At 39.5% G+C, this 19,739-nt stretch overlaps 1 protein-coding gene across 1 annotated transcript in view; it reads left to right on the top strand.

Annotated features, from left to right (window-relative positions):
• LOC129398791 (protein mono-ADP-ribosyltransferase PARP14-like) overlaps positions 1–19,739 on the top strand; it is a 129,463-nt gene that overhangs the window by 16,641 nt on the left and 93,083 nt on the right. Inside the window, exon 4 of the mRNA XM_055128147.1 lies at positions 16,033–16,272. Within this exon, the coding sequence (XP_054984122.1) occupies positions 16,033–16,272 (240 nt within the window). The remainder of the gene's footprint in view (positions 1–16,032; positions 16,273–19,739) is intronic.

Here is a 19,739-nt window from a genome sequence, read left to right as displayed (position 1 = left end):
AAAAGGATTGGCAGTAGATCTTTAAGATCTGAAAGAACTCATTCGTGTCTCTTTCTGGGCCTGGGATTTGTTTGTGGGGAGACTTTAGAATAACATTTCAATTTCCTTTATAGTGATAGGTCTGTTCAGGTATTCCAAATAATCTTGCTTAAACCTTGGGAGGTTTTAGGAGTCCAAGAATTTTCCGTATCTTCTCTCATCTCATGGCATAAAGATTCTCAAAGTGACCTCTAATAATACTTTGAGTTTTTGTGGTATTGATTGTGACTTTCCCCACCTTTTATTTCTGATTCAGTTTATTAGGGTTCTTTCCCTCTTTCTTGGTGAGTCTTATTAGTGGTTTATGAATATTGTTTTTTTTTTAATGATCCAGCTCTTAGTTTCATTGAGCTTTTGGATTTTTTTAAATTGCAATTCATTAATCTCTGCTCTACGTTTTATTATTTCCTTCCTCCTGCCTGCTTTGGGCTCCCTTTGTTAGTCATTTTATAGTTTCTTGAATTATGTAGTCAAGATATTTATGTGGACCTTTCATTTCTTCCTGATAAATGTCTGCAAAGCTATGAATTTTCCTCTTAACACTGTTTTTGCTCTGTTCTGCAAGTTTTGGTATGCCATGTTCTCACACTCATTTGTTTCTAAAGATTTTTTATTTCCTTTTGATTTCCTCTTTTACCCATTGGTTGTTCAATACTGAGCTATTTAATTTCCAGGAAGTTTAGTTGTTTCACTGTTTCTGTTTGTAATTAACTTATATTTTCAGTGCACCGTGATCTGAGAAGATAGTTGACTTGTATTCTCTTGACTTTGTGAAGGTGTTTTTGTGTGTTTCAGTATGTGGCATATCTTGGAGAATGTCCCATGTACGTTGGAGAAAAAAACTTCTCCACAGGCTGAGACACAAACACATATATGTATATTAAGTCACTCTCTTCCATTTCTTCTCTCAAAGCAAATATTTCCTTCCTGAGCTTTAATCTAGTTATCTATCAAGCAGTGACAGAGGAGTGTTGACGTCTCCAGCTATGATTTTGTTGCTATCAATGTCTTTCTTCAAGTCTATTAGCAGTTGTTTTAAGTATTTTTCTGGTCCTTCATTAGGTGCATATATATTTAGGAGTGTGAGTTCTTCCTTAAATCTATGTTGTCTGATATTAGACAACTGTGACTTTTATGCGGGATTTATTTGCTTGAAGATCTGTCTAGTCTTAAGTATCCCCTTTAGTTCCTGTTGTAAAGATTATTTTGAGTCTGTAAAGTTCCTGAATTTTTGTTTATCTGTGAAGTTGTGTTTGATTTCTTCAAATCCGACTGAGAGTGTGGCTGGGTACAGTATTATTGCCGAGGTATTCATTTCATTGAGGTATATATATATATTTATTTATTTATTACTATATCCCACCAATGTCTCTGGATCTGGAGGGTTTCATTTGGTACATAAGCTGTAAATCTTAAGGATGTATAATTTAATCTCTGATTTTCTTAAAATAAAAAATTATTGTGTAGAATTTTTATTTGAATTTTTTATTCGAAATTAATTTGTGTATAATTTCATTCTCTGATTTTCTGAAAATAAAAATTTATTGAAAAGTAGAAGAGAAAGGAAAAAGAAATTCAGATGTGGGGAGGAACTTAGTATAGGACTAAGTTCTCTTACTTTGATCTTGCTATTTCGAGTATTATCTCTATCTATGGTTTTTACATTCTGATTAGGATGTGTCTTGTAGTAATTTCATTCGGATTTATTTTAGCTGGTATCCTTTAGGCTTCCTGGATCTGGGTGCAGCACTCTCCAGCTCTGGGAAGTTCTCAGCAATGATGCCTTTTACTGTTGCTTCTTCATCAGGGTTGCCTTCCCTACCCTCTGAGAGCCCAGTGATGCTTACATAGTTCTTCTTGAATTCATCCCCAATGTTCTCCTGTCAACTGTTCATATATTTTGTGGTTTTTCTTTACATCTTCTACTATTTTCTGGAGACTGTCTGTACCTCATCTTGGAACTTACCTATTCTTTTCTTAGCAGCTGTTACTCTTCTGGTGAAGATTTCAAGTGAGTTTTTCATTTTGCCTACCAGATTTTTTGGTTCTGTCATTTCTGTCTGTATTATCACTCATTTCTATTTTCATATCATCTTGTGTGTTTCTGGCAGTCTGTTCCACTGTTTCTTTGAACTCCTTAAACATCCTCAACATTTCCTTTCTAAATCACTTATCAGATGTGTGTTGAAAGTGGAAAAATGACCAAACATGATAATGCCCAAAGGAAGGGTGGGGGGAGAAGAGAGAGTGAGAGAGAGAGAGAGAGAGGAGAAGGGAGGAAGGAAGGAAGGAAGGAAGGAAGGAAGGAAGGAAGGAAGGAAGGAAGGAAGGAAGGAAGGAAGGAAGGAAGGAAGGAAGGAAGGAAGGGAAGGAAAGAAGAAAGAAGAAATAAAGAAGAAAGAAAGAAAGAAAGAAAGAAAGAAAGAAAGAAAGAAAGAAAGAAAGAAAGAAAGAAAGAAAGAAAGAAAGAAAGAAAGAAGAAAGAGAAAGAAAGAAGAAAGAAAGAGAGAAAGAAAAAAGAAAGAAGGAAAGAAAGAAAGAAAGAAAGAAAGAAAGAAAGAAAGAAAGAAAGAAAGAAAGAAAAAAGAAAGAAAGAAAGAAAAAAGAAAGAAAGAAAGAAACAAAGAAAGAAAGAAAGAAAGAAAGAAAGAAAGAAAGAAAGAAAGAAAGAAAGAAAGAAAGAAAGAAAGAAAGGAAAGAAAAGAAGAAAAGAAGTGCCAGCCATAGAGGCAGGCTGGGAGGGGGTGTGTGAGTAGCAGAACGGATATAGGGGATATTGTTAGTGGGAAATGTGCACTGGTGGAGGGATGGATATTGAAAACATTGTATAACTGAGATTCGATCACAAAGGCTTTTTAACTGAATCTTATGGAGCCACAACAATTCAATAAAAAATAACAAAAATAATATAGATTTTTTTTCTTTTTGGGTCACACCCAGCGATGCTCAGGGGTTACTCCTGGTTCTGCACTCAGGAATTTCTCCTGGCAGTACTTGGGGGACCATATGGGATGCCGGGGATCGAACCCGGGTCGGCCGCGTGCAAGGCAAACGCCCTACCCGCTGTGCTATCGCTCCGGCCCCTAATATAGATTTTTAAAAATTTATTTTTTAATTAATGAGTCACAGTGAGGGTACAGTTACAGATTCACACATTTTTGTGCTTGTTTTTCCCTCATGCAATATTTGAGAGCCAATCCCTCCACCAGTGTCCATTCTCCACCACCAATGAACCCAGTATCCCCCCACCCCCTCAATAACATGCCCCCCACCCCGCCTCTGTGGTGGGGCATTCCAATTTGATATCTCTCTTTCTTTTGGGTGTTGTGGTTTGCAATAGGGGTATTGAGTGGTCATCCTGTTCAGTCTCTACTCTACTTTCAGCACACATCTCCCTTTCTGCGCAGGATCTCCAATCACATATTACTTGGTGTTCCCCTCTCTACCTGGGATGACTTTCTCCCAGCATGTGAGGCCAGCTTCCAAGATATGGAGCCAACCTCCTGGTATTTTATACTACTATTCTTGGGTATTAATCTCCTACTCTGTTGTTCTATATTCCACAAATGAGTGCAATCTTTCTATGTCTGTCCCTCTCTTTCTGACTCATTTCACTCAACATGACACTTTCCATGTTGATTCACTTATATGCAAAGGTCATGACTTCATCCTTTCTAACAGCTGCATAGTATTCCACTGTATAGATGTACCAAAGTTTCTTTAACCAGTCATCTGTTCTAGGGCACTCGGGTTTTTTCCAGATTCTGGCTATTGTAAACAGTGCCGCGATGAACATATAAGTGCAGATGTCATTTCGACTATACTTTTTTGTTTCTCCAGAATATATTCCCAGAAGTGGTATTGCTGGATCAAATGGAAGCTCAATTTCTAATTTTTTGAGAAGTGTCCATATTGTTTTCCAAAAGAGCTGGACCAGTCAGCATTCCCACCATCAGAGTAGAAGGGTTCCTTTCTCCCCACATCCTCTCCAACAGCGGTTGCTTTTTCTTTTGGATGTGTGCCATTCTCTGTGGTGTGAGGTGGTATCTCATGGTTGTTTTTATTTGCATTTCCCTGATGATTAGTGATGCAGAGCATTTTTTCATGTGCCCTTTTGGCCATTCGTATCTCTTCCTTGGAAAAGTTTTTGTTCATTTCTTCAGCCTATTTTCTGATGAGGTTGGATGTTTTCTTCTTGTAGAGTTCAACCAGTGCTTTGTATACCCTTAAATCAACCCTTTATTGGATGGGTATTGGGTGAATATCCTTTCCTATTCTGTAGATTGCCTTTGAATTCTGGTCACTGTGTCTTTTGCGGTGCAGAAGCTTTTTAGTTTAATATAGTCCCATTTGTTTATCTCTGTTTCTACTTGATTGCTTAGTTCTGTGTCATCTTCGAAGATACCTTTAGCTTCAATATCGTGAAGGGTTTTGCCAACCTTGTCTTTGATGTACCTTATGGATTGTGGTCTGATGCTGAGGTCTTTAATCCATTTTCATCTGATTTTTGTGCATGGTGTCAGGTCAAGGTCTAAGTCCATTCTTTTGCATGTGGTTGTCCAGTTATGCCAGCACCATTTGTTGAAGAGGCTTTCCTTGCTCCAATTCACATTTCTTGCCCCCTTATTAAAGATTAGATGATCATACATTTGGGGTTGTGTGTAGGGATATTCTGCTCTGTTTCATTGGTCTGCAGCTCTGCCTTTGTTCCAGTACCATGATGTTTTAATTGTTACCGCATTGTAGTAAAGTTTGAGGTTGGGGAGGGTGATGCCTCCCTCATCTTTTTCCCAAGAATTTTTTAGCTATCCGTGGGTGTTTATTGTTCCATATAGAAAAATACCTAAATAATAAAGTACTTATCAGAGAGGTTACATATGTTTATTATTACTGGTGGAGTCGTCAGGGTTACCATCTTCACTTTCTAAGCATAGTGGGGTTCTGATTGCTTTCCCATGTAACTTTAGAGGTTGGAGTTGTTTCTTGTGTGTTGTGTGGTTTGGTGACTAGAGTTAGGATGTCTTTTTATTTTCAGGGTGAGATAGGAAAAGGTGAAGAAATGGGACTGGGAGGATATCAATCCAAGACCAGGGCTGGTGGGGCAAAACTGGAGTGGCTAACAGACTCCCACTCCACTGTCTCCTGTTTGGTGACTCATGACCTGGGGTGGGCGGCAAAATGGTGATATTAAAGAGCAAACATGCCCTATTGTCACACTGCCTCAGTTTCTTGTACTGGGCTGGGTGGAGCCAGGTCAGAGTGGCTAGCTGTCTCCCCCTCCCTCTTCTGCTTCACAGTGGCTCCTGACCTGGGTCATGGGAGAGGTAGTAAATTGGCAATCTTGAGCAAAAAACAGTAGTTTTGTGAATTTTTCTTTTTGGAAATGTACCAGGAGGAGAGCTGCCTTTTATTGGCAAAATAACTAGATAGGGATGTATAGATTGTCTTCACCTACTGTGAATGTAGCATCAAACCAGAAAATATAGTATCCTTAGTATTATTTTTCCTATTTGAGGGGGGCACACCTGGCACTGATCAGGAATTATTCCTGTCTCTGCACTCAGGAATCACTCCTTGTGGATTCATGGGGACATATGGGAAGCAGGGTCTTCCTGACATAGGTTGCCTGACATATGCAAGGCAAATATCCTACTCACTATACTATCTCTCCAGCCTCAGTATGCATAATTTCTTAAAGGTATTGAATTTTATAAAATTTAAGTTATCTCTTTAGATAAAGTCCTACTTTCATTCTTCAGATATGTGGCTGTGTCACCTGAGTCTCAATATATGTTGTGATTCCTTAAATCTTTATTAATTTTCTAAAAACTGTTTTATGTGCTGTACATCAACCTAAAAGTTAGACTCATAAATATGATTGTATTTAAACATTTATAGCTGAACCATTTGCTATATCTAGAAATTTAGTCACATGTCTTATTCTTTTGACTTTATAGACTTTTTTTGTTTTTTTTCCCTTATCTGGTTTGCTAGTCCAATTTAGATTTGTCTAACAGTGTTCTCAGCAATACTATTAAATCCCACCCAATCAATGGTCTTTTAATTTTCTTGGATAATTTAGGTCCACTTACTAGTCAATTGTAACTGGTCTGTATTCTATTAGAATAACTAGGGAGTTAGACAGATTCAATCAAGTTTACTTGGCTTCTTTTAGAGTTGAAGGAGGAGTCCACTGTAGAAGGTTTTTCTACACTGAATCAAGAAAATGGTTATAAAACCAGTACTCTGATATAAGTGGGCCAATGTCCTGTTTGGGAAAATTAAGTGGGGCTGGGAAACAAGGTGGAAATCAGCAACTACAATAATCTGAGGAAAGATGTGAGCAAGATCAGCCAACTACTTGTTTCTACTGGTTAGTATACCCTGTTTTTTTATATATCAGTATTTCTTGCACACACTTCTAAGTTGTGTGATGCACTCATCTTGGAAGTGTGTTGGGAGATAACAGGCCTGGATCCAACTATTCTAACTTCCTGCATGAACCAGTGCTCTAGTTTGGCCACCTCATTTCTCCTGAATTTATGGAGCCAGTCTGAAACTCACCTGCTCGAAAAATGAATCATTTCTCTTCTTTAAGTTTCCCAAAACTGGACATGCCATGCACACACACACACATGTACACACACACACACGTACACACCACGTACAGAGACTCTATCTTTCATTTCCTTTCTCCCATTTTCATACATTACCATACAAATACAACATGGATATAAGGAAAGCTTTACTTGTCTCCCTTCACCTTAAAGCTGAAAGTCCAGATTCTGGAGTGATAGTACAGCGGGTTGGGCATTTCCCTTGCATAAGTCCAGCCCAGGTTTGATCCCTAACACAGCATATGGCCCCTGAGCCCTGTCAGGAGTGATCTCTGACTGTAGAGCCTGGAGTAGGACCTAGGCACCACTGGGTGCACCTCCAAACAAAACAAAACAAAAATAAAACACTGAAAGTGCTTATCCTGTCAAGATTTTCATAGCACAATTCTTTGATTAAAAATTATAAACAATTGTAAGATTAAGTCCAACCCATGTTTAAATGAAATGGACTTCCATGGCTTTATTCTTGAACTCTTCATACAGAGTTTCATCATTTAGACATCACTCATGTCTCAAATAGTCTCAGAACTTTGCCTGTTCTTCATTGTTATATCCTCCACTTCACTGTACTCTGATTAAATTATATATATACATATATATATATTCTTTAACATATACTCAGAAAAAACTTTCCAAGCTAGCCCAAGTCCATTAGGCCTCATCCTTGATTCCTGGTTTTAATGTTAATGCCAGTAAAGAGGTCAATACCTCGTGGAGAAGAGTGAGGAGCGAACTTACATAGCATCGTCCCAGCCCAGAAGTCATGCTTGTTTGTCATGCTTCTCATTGAATGCAATTTTATATTGCTACTTAATCTGGAAATTAGTTTTCATGAGTGTTGTAGGTTTATATCCAACACACAATAGAACTTTTATCAACAGTCTGTCAAAAACAAGTCCCAGGTGACAACTTAGTCTAATCTATGGGTATGGTGGTAGTTGTCGGGAGCCACAAAAAGTCAGATATAGACTGTTACTTACAGTGACACTTGATTCCTATAAGGAGAGTCCAGTTTCCTTACACCATTTAATAGTTAGCCCTGTTATCTCAGGTAGCCACTAAGGACAGTGCAAGGAACAATGAAAATTCTTGAAAGGAGATTTATATAAACCAGTCTTGGAGGAGAAATTCAACTCTTTAGCACATATTCTATTAGCTACATAAAGCTTACTAAGGGAATTTAACTGAAGGATGTCTGAGTGATCTGATCTATGGCATTTTATTTTGCCATGATAAACATTTTCATGCACATTTTCCTTTTAAAAATATTTTCTTGTACACTTCTCTTAAAATATCAGTCAATTTCCTCACCTAATTTTTGTATACATCCTTTTCCACTTTCATCTCCTTGAACATCATAATATGGACCCCTGAATATCCTGTCAGAGGCCCCCAAGTATATGGCCACTTAATTTTTGACAAAGGAGCAAGAAATGTGATGTGGAATGAGGAAAGCATCTTCAACAAGTGGTGTTGGGAAAACTGGATAGCTACCTGCAAAAAATGAACTCTGACCTCTGTCTAATGCCAGGCACAAAAGTCAAATCAAAGTGGATTAAAGACCTAAATATCAGAAATGAATCTATAAGGTACATAGAGGAAAATGAAGGCAGAACCCTCCATGACATTGAAGCTAAAAGCATCTTTAAGGATGAAACAGCACTGACCAAACAAATGGGACAACATCAAACTAAGAAGCTTCTGCACTTCAAAAGAAACAGTGACCAAAATACAGAAAGAGCCACAGAATGGGTAAGAATATTTACCCAATACCCATCTGATAAGGGATTAATATCTAGGATATACAAGACACTAGTAGAATTGTACAAGAAAAAACCCTCTAACCCCATCAAAAATGGGGAGAAGAAATAAACAGAAGTTTCCTCAAAAAATAAATACAAATAGCCAAAAGGCACATGAAAAAATGCTCCACATCACTAGTCCTCAGGGAGATGCAAATCAAAACAATAACGAGATATCATCACACCACAAGACTGGCAGACATTCAAAAGAACAAAAATAACCAGTGCTGGAGTGGATAGGGAGAAAAAGGGATGCTCTTTCACTGTTGGTAGAAATGCCAACTGGTTCAGCCTTTCTGGAAAACAGTATGAACAGTCCTTCAAATACTAGAAATTGAACTTCCGTATGACCCCGCAATACCACTTCTGGGAATATATCCCGAGGATGCAAAAAAGCACAGTAGAGATGACATCTGTACCTATATGTCCATTGCAGCACTATTCATAGTAGCAAAATCTGGAAATAACTCAAGTGCCCTAGAACAGATGACTGGTTAAAGAAACTTTGATATGCCCTTCCCCGCCCCCTGCCTGCCGTGGTTTGGGGCTCTCCCTGACGCCCACACCCGCCTGGCACCTCTCGGCCGCCGCCATCGGTTCCTGACCAATCCCCACTCTGCAGGTAAATAGGAAATCCCTTGGAGACCCTGCCCAGTGTGGAGAAGCCCCTTCCCCGCCCCCTTCCCGCTGCGGTTTGGGGCTCGCCCTGACACCCCCACCCCCGCCTGGCACCTCTAGGCCCCACCGATTAGGGGTGTGTCCTCATCTTAGGGGGCATGACCTCAAAGTGGGCGTGGCCTCTTTCCGGAGTGGCACCCGCTTATGCGGCCTCAGTTGTTTTTTTACCATTCCATGCATTATGCTTTGGCCACAATTGATAGAACCCACTACTCTGAAGAATTCCCTGGTCATCTTAGTCACTATATGTTAATAGTCAAGTAACTTAGCCTATCCTAATTTCACAAAAACTGTCAGTGAACACATCAAGTTGCACTTAAAAGTCCTTTGTAAAAAGTGCATAGCCCCACATCTTCAATTGAGGCCTCTCCCAAGCTAAGGAGAGCACCGGATAGTAATACCCATAACAACATGAAGAAACAGCGAAAATCCCCACCACCAGGAGAGAGCCAAGAAAATATCTCACTAACCTCAGAAGCGACTTCCCAGAAATACAACCTCCTCTCAGATAAAGAATTTAGAGAGGAAATTGTGAGGATGGTTCACAAACTCAAAGCAACTATGGAACGGACTTCCAATAAATTAAGGGAGGATATGAATGCAGCATTGGAATGCTCCACCAAGACAATCCAAGAAGAAATGAGAGCAGAAATTTCAGAGCTACGACCAAAAATCACACAACTAAAAGAATCAGTAGATGAAATAAAAAACTCGTTAGGATCCCTCAATAGTAGAATGACTACAGCCGAAGACAGAATCAGTGAGCTTGAAGATGAGCTGCACAAAGCATATAGGGAACAACAAATAATGGCAAAAGACCTCAAAATGGCTCTAGAGTGAATTAGAGTCCTAGGGGATGACCTCAGGAGAAACAACATAAGAATCATGGGAGTGCTGGAACCACACGGAACCAATCCCAATGAAAAAAAAAAACACCATTAAAGACATCATTGCTAAAAAATTACCAGGGTTAGAGAATGCGGACATCCAGATCCAAGGAGTCCGAAGGGTGCCAGCTAAAAAGGACCCAAATAGAAAATCCCCAAGGCATATCATAGTCAGAATGATGGATGCCGTGGATAGAGACACAATACTGCAAGCAGCAAGATCAAAGAAGGAGATCATATACAAAGGAGCACCCCTTAGATTCACAGCAGACCTGTCAGAAGAAACCCTCCAAGCCTGAAGACAATGGTGGGATATAGTGAAAATACTTAATGAAATGAATGCCTCACCAAGAATACTCTACCCGGCTAAACTCTCAGTTAAACCTGAAGGAACCATACACTATTTCACAGAGAAGCAACAGCTCAGAAACTTCATAGACTCAAGACCAAATTTAAAAGAAGGACTCAAAGGGCTACTATAAGACAAGGAAAAAACCTACAAGAACAACAAACCCTACAGAAAAATGACACAAAATCCCATGACAATAATTTCTCTTAATGTTAACAGTCTAAATGCACCAATCAAGAGGCACAGAGTGGCAAAATGGATTCAGAAACTAAACCCAACTTTCTGCTGCCTACAAGAAACACATCTAAATAGTCAAAACAGACACAGACTCAAAATCAAAGGATGGAAAACAATCCTGCAAGCAAACAGCTCCCTCAAAAAAAAAAAAGCGGCGGTGGCCATACTAGTATCCTATAGCATAGATTTCAGGCTGAAAAAGATCAGAAGGGACAGCGAAGGGCATTTTCTATTCATCAAGGGATATGTACAACAGGACGAAATCACACTCTTAAACGTATACGCACCTAACGAACGACCAGCTAAATACTTAAAAGAACTCCTAACAGAATTTAAGGAGTACATCACTATCACCACGATAGTAGTTGGAGACTTCAACACTGCCTTATCACTTCTGGATTGATCGACAAGAAAAACACTCAGCAAGGAAATGATGGCTCTGAAGGAAGAAATGGAGGAGACAGGGCTAATAGACTTATACAGGGCTATACACCCCAAAAAGAAAGAATACACATTCTTTTCCAGCGCACATGGAACGTTTTCCAAAATAGACCTCGTTCTGGGCCACAAATTATACCTTAATATAATCAGGAAGATAGAAATTGTATCAAGTATCTTTTCAGACCCTGATGCACTGAAGATGGAAGTTAATCACGCACAGACGCGGAGAACCAAATCAAACACTTGGAAATTAAACAACTCACCATTGAACAACGAGTGGGTCACGAAGGAAATCAAGGAAGAAATCAAGAGATACCTCGAAACAAATGAGAATGAAGACACAAGCTACCAGAACCTATGGGACGCAGCTAAAGCTGTGGTAAGGGGAAAATTTATAGCTCTGCAAGCCTTCCTCAGAAAGGGAGAAAGGGCCTATATTGATAGCTTGACTTCCTAGCTCAAGATCTTAGAAGAAGACCAACAAAAGGAACCCAAACCAGATCGAAGGAAAGAAATAATAAAACTTAGAGCAGAAATTAATGATATGGAAACCCGAAAAACAATCCATAAGATCAATGAAACAAAGAGCTGGTTCTTCGAGAAAATAAATAAGATTGATAAACAGCTAGCAAGACTCACAAAGAAAGAAAGAGAGAAAACCCTAATAAACCGAATCAGAAATGAAAAGGGGGACATCACAACAGAAACCAAGGAGATTCAAAGGATCATCAGAGACTACTTTCAAAGTCTGTATGCCACGAAACAAGAGAACCTAAAAGAAATGGACGAATTCCTTGACTCCTACAATCTCCCAAGACTGAACCAAGAAGATGTGAAATACCTGAATAGGCCCATAAATATCAAAGAAATCGAAACCGTAATCAAAAGTCTTCCCAAAAACAAAAGCCCAGGTCCAGACGGATTCACTGGCGAATTCTTCCAAACATTTAAAGAAGACTTGTTGTCAGTTCTCCTCAAGCTTTTCCAGGAAATTAAAAAGACAGGAACTCTTCCGAAAAGTTTCTACAAGGCACATATCTCCCTAACACCAAAAGCAAACAAAGACACCACTAACAAAGAAAACTATAGACCAATACCCTTGATGAACACCGATGCGAAGATCTTCAACAAAATACTAGCAAATAGAATCCAACAACTCATCAAAAGGATCATACACCATGACCAAGTGGGATTCATCCTGGGAATGCAAGGATGGTTTAACATTCAGAAATCAATCAACATAATCCATCATATCAACAAAAGTAAAGATAAAAACCATATGATCATATCAATAGATGCAGAGAAAGCATTTGACAAGATCCAACACCTATTCATGATAAAAACTCTCACCAAAATGGGTTTTGGAGGAACTTTTCTCAAGATAGTCAAAGCCATCTACCATGAACCTATGGCAAGCATTATCATCAATGGAGAAAAACTAAGGGCCTTTCCTCTAAGATCGGGGACAAGACAAGGATGCCCACTCTCACCACTTCTCTTTAATATAGTACTGGAAGTATTAGCAATAGCCATCAGGCAAGAAAAAGATATTAAGGGAATTCAGATTGGAAAGGAAGAAATCAAGCTCTCACTATTCGCAGATGATATGATACTATACCTAGAGAAGCCTAAAAGCTCTCGTAAGAAACTCTTAGAAACAATTGACCTGTACATAAAGTCTCAGGCTATAAAATCAATGCCCAAAAATCCATGGCCTTCCTATATGCAAACAATGAAACAGAGGAAAGTGACATGAAAAAAAGCAATCCCGTTCACAATCGTACTCCAGAAAATCAAATACCTTGGAATCAGCTTAACTAAAGAAGTAAAGGACCTCTACAAAGAAAACTATAAAACGCTACTCCATGAAATCAAAGAGGACATGAGGAAATGGAAACATATCCCCTGCTCATGGATAGGGAGAATAAACATTGTCAAAATGGCAATACTCCCCAAAGTATCATACAGATTTAACGCGATCCCTATAAGGATACCCATGGCATTCTTCAAAGAAATGGATCATGCAATCCTGAAATTTATATGGAACAATAAACGGCGACGGAGATCTAAAACAATTCTTGGGAAAAAGATGATTGGAGGCATCACCCTACCCAACCTTAAACTCTAATACACAGCGGTAACAATTAAAACAGCATGGTACTGGAACAAAGGCAGAGCTGAAGACCAATGAAACAGGGTGGAATAGCCCTACACACAACCTCAAATGTACGATCATCTAATCTTTGATAAGGGAGCAAGAGATGTGAAGTGGAGCAAGGAAAGCCTCTTTAACAAATGGTGCTGGCACAACTGGACAACCACATGCAAAAGAATGGGCTTAGACCTCGACCTGACACCATGCACAAAAGTCAGATCAAAATGGATTAAAGACCTCAACATCAGACCACAAACCATAAGGTACACTGAAGACAAGGTCGGCAGAACCCTCCACGATATTGAAGATAAAGGTATCTTCAAAGATGACATGGAACTAAGCAATCTAGTAGAAACAGAGATCAACAAATGGGACTACATTAAACTAAAAAGCTTCTGCACCGCAAAAGATACAGTGACCAAAATACAAAGACTATCTACAGAATGGGAAAAGATATTTACACAATACCCATCAGATAAGGGGTTGATATCAATGGTATATAAAGCACTGGTTGAACTCTACAAGAAGAAAACATCCAACCCCATCAAAAAATGGGGCGAAGAAATGAACAGAAGCTTTCCCAAGGAAGAGATACGAATGGCCAAAAGGCACATGAAAAAGTGGTCTACATCACTAATCATCAGAGAGATGCAGATCAAAACAACCATGAGATTCCACCTCACACCACAGAGACTAGCACACATTCAAAAGAACAAAAGCAACCCTGTTGGAGAGGATGTGGGAGAAAGGGACCCTTCTACACTGCTGGTGGGAATGCCGACTGTTCACCCCTTTTGGAAAACAATATGGACGATTCTCAAAAAACTAGAGGTTGAGCTCCCATTTAACCCAGCAATACCACTGCTGGGAATATATCCCAGAGGAGCAAAAAAGTATAGTCGAAATGACATCTGCACTTATATGTTCATCGCAGCACTGTTTACAATAGCCAGAATCTGGAAAAAACCCGAGTGCCCTAGAACAGATGACTGGGTGAAGAAACCCTGGTACATCTATACAATGGAATACTATGCAGCTGTTAGAAAGGATGAAGTCATGACCTTTGCATATAAGTGGATCAGCATGGAAAGTATCATGCTAAGTGAAATGAGTCAGAGAGAGATAGGCATAGAAAGATTGCACTCATCTGTGGAATATAGAATAATAGACTAGGAGTCTAACACCCAAGAATAGTAGAAATAAGTACTAGGAGGTTGACCCCATGGTTTGGAGGCTGGTATCTCATTCTGGGCAACTCAGAGAAGGGCACACCAAGTAAAATGTCGTTGGAGGTCATGCGGTGGAGGGGTGACGCGTGCCAAATGTAGACTAGAGATTGAATGCAATGGCCGCTCAACACCTTTATTGCAAACCACAACACCTAATCAGAGAGAGAGAATGAAAGGGAATACCCTGCCATAGTGGCAGTTTGGGGTCGGGGGAGACAGGACTGGGGAGGGTGGGAGGGATCCTGGGTTTACTGGTGGTGGAGTATGGGCACTGGTGAAGGGATGAGTTCTCGAACTTTGTATGGGGGAAACATGAGCACAAAAATGTATAAATCTGTAACTGTACCCTCACGGTGATTCACTAATTAAAAATTAAAAAAAAGAAACTGGTACATCTACAGAATGGAATACTATGCAGCTGTTAGGAGAGATGAGTTCATGAAATTTGCTTATAAGTGGGTAGACATGGAGAGTATCATGCTATGTGAAGTGAGTCAGAAAGAGAGGGACAGACATAGAAGGACTGCATTCATTTGTGGAGTATAGAATAACATAACATGAGACTGACACACAAGGAGAATAGATACAAGGGCCATGAATATTGCTTCATAGTTGGAAGCCTGCCTCAAGATGTGGGCAGGAGGAGGGGGGATGGAAGCTGGAATAAAGAAGAGATCACTAAAAATGATAGTTGGAAGAATGGGTCGGGATGGGAAATGTCTGCTCAAAGTAGATAAAGGACCAAACATGATAACCTTTCAGTATCTGTATTAGAAACCATAATGCCCAAAAGTAGAGAGAGAAAGTATGGGTAATATTGTCTGCCGTGGAGGCAGAAGTATGGTGGTAAAGGGGGATATACTGGGGATATTGGTTGTGGGGAATGTTCACTGGTGGAGTGATGGGTGTTTGATCTTTGTGAGATTATAACTCAAATATGTAACTATATCTCATGGTGATTCAATAAAATAAAAAAAGTTTAAAAATCAGTGGCTTTCAATCTTTGTACACCAGCAGGTCAGTACTTGTCTATGGACCAATGGTTGAAGGTCATTTTAACCCCTGTGTATATTTCTTAGACATTTACTGCAAGTATTTTTTCTTGTCTTTAGAGATTGGAACTTGGAACTTTCAGAAAATTATGGGACAGATGCTGCAATTTGGGGGTTTCATCACATAATCTCCTTTCCTTCCATAGGCTAAGCAGTAAACCTTAGGTTCAACAAATGTCCACATAGTTATCAATTACATTTAATGTTCCAGAGCACAAGAATAAACATATCCCTGGGTTTATAAAAATATACTCGAAAGCAATATCATAACACTAAAATTTAAATGTAATTAAAGGGCTGTGAAAGACGAGCCAGTCTCCTCATAGAAGGTACAGAAGGGTGCAATAAAGTAGAACTTAATAATATTAAATACTTAATTATGTTATTAAACAAGTTAGACAAATAGCCTTTTAAGATCTGTTTCCTTTTGCATCAGCCAAGTTTTAAAAAGAAAGAAGGTAAAGTATTATGAGGATATGATTTCCTAAAATCTTGGTAGATAAATATTAATATCCTTGTCTTATCTCTGTCCCTCTATAAAATCAGATGTGTCTGAAGAATTGAATACAACCCACTCTGTCAGTAGAAGACCAGAAAACATTGAAGATATGCCAAACAAGTATCTTTCAAAGAAGAAAGTTGCATTTGAAAATCTTCAGACTAATGTGAATGAGATGATGTTGATCTTCTTAGTGGAGAATATAAGTGGCCTGTCCAGTGATGACTTTCAAGTGGAAATGATACAAGATTTTGAAACTGCTGTGGTGACTTTTCAAGAAAACATAGGTAATATGGAGTACTCATTTGTACTCTTTTGCTCCACACTTCGGGTTTGTGATACCAAGTTGATGCAATGTCTGGGAAAATTTGATTCATGATTTTTAAGAGAATCCCAGGTTAATTCAAATGTCTTATAACATGAAAGAGAGGCAACTGAGTTTTGGAACCCAGTTCTGCTATGTTAAATAGATTATTGTGTGAGTTGTGTGGGAGCGTGTGGAGAGATGGTCAATGAAAATCTCAAATGGTCAATGAAAATCTAATGTCTTAGGTTATTAAAATGATTTCAGCTGACAAGTCAGCAGTTTCTCATGTGCATTATCTTTGGTAGAAACTATAGACCTGTGTTTCCAAACCATGGTTACTGGAAGGTAAAAACAATAATAGCAAGCCCTCACACAATGTTTATGATCACTATGACTTATATACTACATTAAGCTATTTATCTGTGTTTTTGCTATAACATTCACATAAGATTATTATTATTATTATTATTATTATTATTGTTATTATTGTTATTATCCCCCCTGTAGAGAGGGTAAAAAATGGAAAAACTAAATTTGAACACAGGCACCCCATCTCTATAGTCTGTGCTCCTGTTCCTTCTACCATAAAATCCTTAGTGCTGTTTCCCTTCACATGTGCAGGATGAGTAACAGCATGACATGTAGAAAGTGAGTGCTCTGTAGATCACTGTCTCAGATTTGAGAAATCTTGTGCAGAGAGACAAAAACATTATCCACTTCCAGGTCCATACTGTCCCATGACCTTGGATTGATTAAAAGTGCCGCCGTAGAGTAAATTTCTACTCTGTCATGTAACTGTGCTTGGCCTAGTTTCTACTCACTATGTGTTTTACTTTCCTCACCTGTAAAGTGGAAATACTGACACCACACTCATCTAATAGGATTAAATGGATAGCAATTGAAAGCTCTTCACAGAGTAAGACATGGCCTCAAAACAAGTAGATATTATTATTTCAATGCGTGAGTATTTTTATTAAGGACTTGCCTATTGGACTAAATGGATATGGTTTTATTCACTGATCAAAAAAAAATCTTGAATCACCACAACATGCCAGGCACTTGTTGCGGTGCTGTGGGTACAGAAAAAGATTTCCTGGTTTCTGCACCCTAAGAAGCTGTTGTGGAAATGAATAACAAAGGTGCAAGAGGAAGAGCTGCCTCCTAAGTGGTGGGACCCAACAAGGGTGTTTGGTTTTGCCTACTCCCTTCCCTGATGTTTCTTCTGTGGCAGCACCAGGACTCCACACTCTTGACGCTGTTTCATGCCACCAGTGTTTCTGTGCCTGAAATGTTTTCTTCCCTGAACTATCCTGCAAGTTCCACCTCATCCTTAGAATCCCTGATTACACTCTGGAAATCCTGATTCCCAGTCAAAGCTCTCCCAACTCATTCAATCCTATAATATGCAATATTTGCTTTCCAGATTTTCTCCCAAGGTGGTTAACATGCAAGATATTACATTCATATGCTTATCCAAAATCCTAGCAAATACTGTACTAAAACTTTTTAGACCCAGCCTCAATATTAGTTATTTTGAAAGTTATTTGGGATGATTTGTAAAGGTGAAATAGGACGAAGATGAATACATGCAGAAGCAAATCTCAGATGTAGGATATTGTGTATTCAAATAAATAGCCTGAGCAATGGTATAGCAGGTTGTGTACTTGCCTTGGGCACCCTATCCCAGTTCAGTCCTTGACAGCCCAGATGGTCTGTGAACACTGCCAAGAGTGATCCCTGAGCACAGAGCCAGGAATAAGCACTGAGCACCACTGGTATGGCTCATACACGCAGGAAAAGAAATATAAGAAACATTTCTCACTGTATTCTAGTCTTTGTGTCTATGTGAAGAAAAAAAGAATACTGTGAACAGCACAGGGGTGATATACTCAAAAATTATTTTGGAGTCCAGCAGTCAAGGACATTTTAAACCTAACCAATGAGTATGAACTCATGCCTGCAAATAATGTGGAGCTGTGACAGCATTTGAGAAATGCAGGAAATGATAATACTTGTGTTGTAGGAATAGCACTTAGGAGCCACATCAAGGAGGCTGGAGAGACTTGAGAATGAAGGCAGGTAAAATTTTCATGTTTATCATGAATAGACTCATGTTTTAGCATTGCTTTAGAATTACTACTGTAAATTCATGTATCACTTGTCACTTCTCATCACTTGTCTAACTTGTCATCCCGTTGATCTTCGATTTCCTCGAGTGGGCGCCAGTAATGTATCCATTTGTCCCTGTTGCATGCTAGTGTAGCCCAATGATATCTGCTCACAACAGGAACAGGAAGAGCCTCAAACCATTCATTCAGTGTTTTGACAAAGAAGTCTGACCATCTCCTTGGTGGGTGGCCACGTGTTTTTTTGATGTCACGTGGAATCCAGTCAGTAACAGCTCTAGTCCAGCAATTCAGTCATCTCTGAATCGCATTATGTGTCTGGCCCATCTGATTTTTGATGCCTTGGCAAACAAGACAGCGTCCCTGATTCTTGACCGTCGATGGAGGTCAGAACTCCGGGTTCCTTCTCTCACTTGAGTGAAACATGATACTCCAAGCATAGCTCTTTCAATTCCTTTTGGGGATACCCGAATAGCGTTCTCATCCTGTTTGCATAGGGCCCGGGTCTCTGAGGGGTATGTTAGTGCAGGAAGAACGATGGAGTCGAAAAGATGTGCTCAGAGCCGGAGGTTCTTTGTCCTCTTAACCACTTCTTCAATGCTCTTGGAGGCATTCCACACTGCTCTCTTCCTCCTGCACAGTTCTGGCACCAAATTGTTTGTCATGTTGAGTTCTCCACCCAGGTACACATAGCTGCTGCTTTTGGAGATGTTCATTCCATTGAGAGCAAATGGAGCGTCAGGGACTAGTTCGTTTTTCATGAACATCGTTTTGCTGAGATTCAGCTGCAGTTCGACCTTTCCACACTTGCAGTTGAAGTCTCCCAGCATTTGTGCCACTTGGCTAATGTTTGGCATTATGAGAACAACGTCATCAGCAGAGGTGGTGTAGTTGCCAACCATCTATCTCCACTTTCATTCCTTCCCATTCCAGATGTTGCATGACGTTGTCAAGGGTGGCACTGAAGAGTTTTAGTGAAATGGTATCACCCTCTCTTTATGTCAATGATCACTTCCTTGTAGAATGGTGAGGTCCTAGTGGTGAATCCATAATACAGCTCGCAGAGTATCTTGAATGCCGTGTTTGGCTAGGGCTTCGATGACAGCTTCAGTCTCAAAAGAATCAAAGGCCTTCTTTAAATCAATGAACGTTAGACAGAGTGGCATCTTGAACTCTCGTGAAACTTGAGCTTGAGCTTGGTCACTGTGTGGATATGGTAGACTGTGCTGAATCCTTTTTGGAACCGGCTTGCTCGCAGGTTGTCCTTAGTCTAGTATTCTGCCTATTCTATTCAGGATGACTCAAGAGAGCAACTTTTTAA

The sequence above is a fragment of the Sorex araneus genome, chromosome 2, assembly GCF_027595985.1.
Source record: "Sorex araneus isolate mSorAra2 chromosome 2, mSorAra2.pri, whole genome shotgun sequence".
Taxonomy (NCBI): domain Eukaryota; kingdom Metazoa; phylum Chordata; class Mammalia; order Eulipotyphla; family Soricidae; genus Sorex; species Sorex araneus.
Note: the sequence above shows the minus strand (reverse complement) of the source record. Positions and strands in the feature narration are given on the sequence as shown.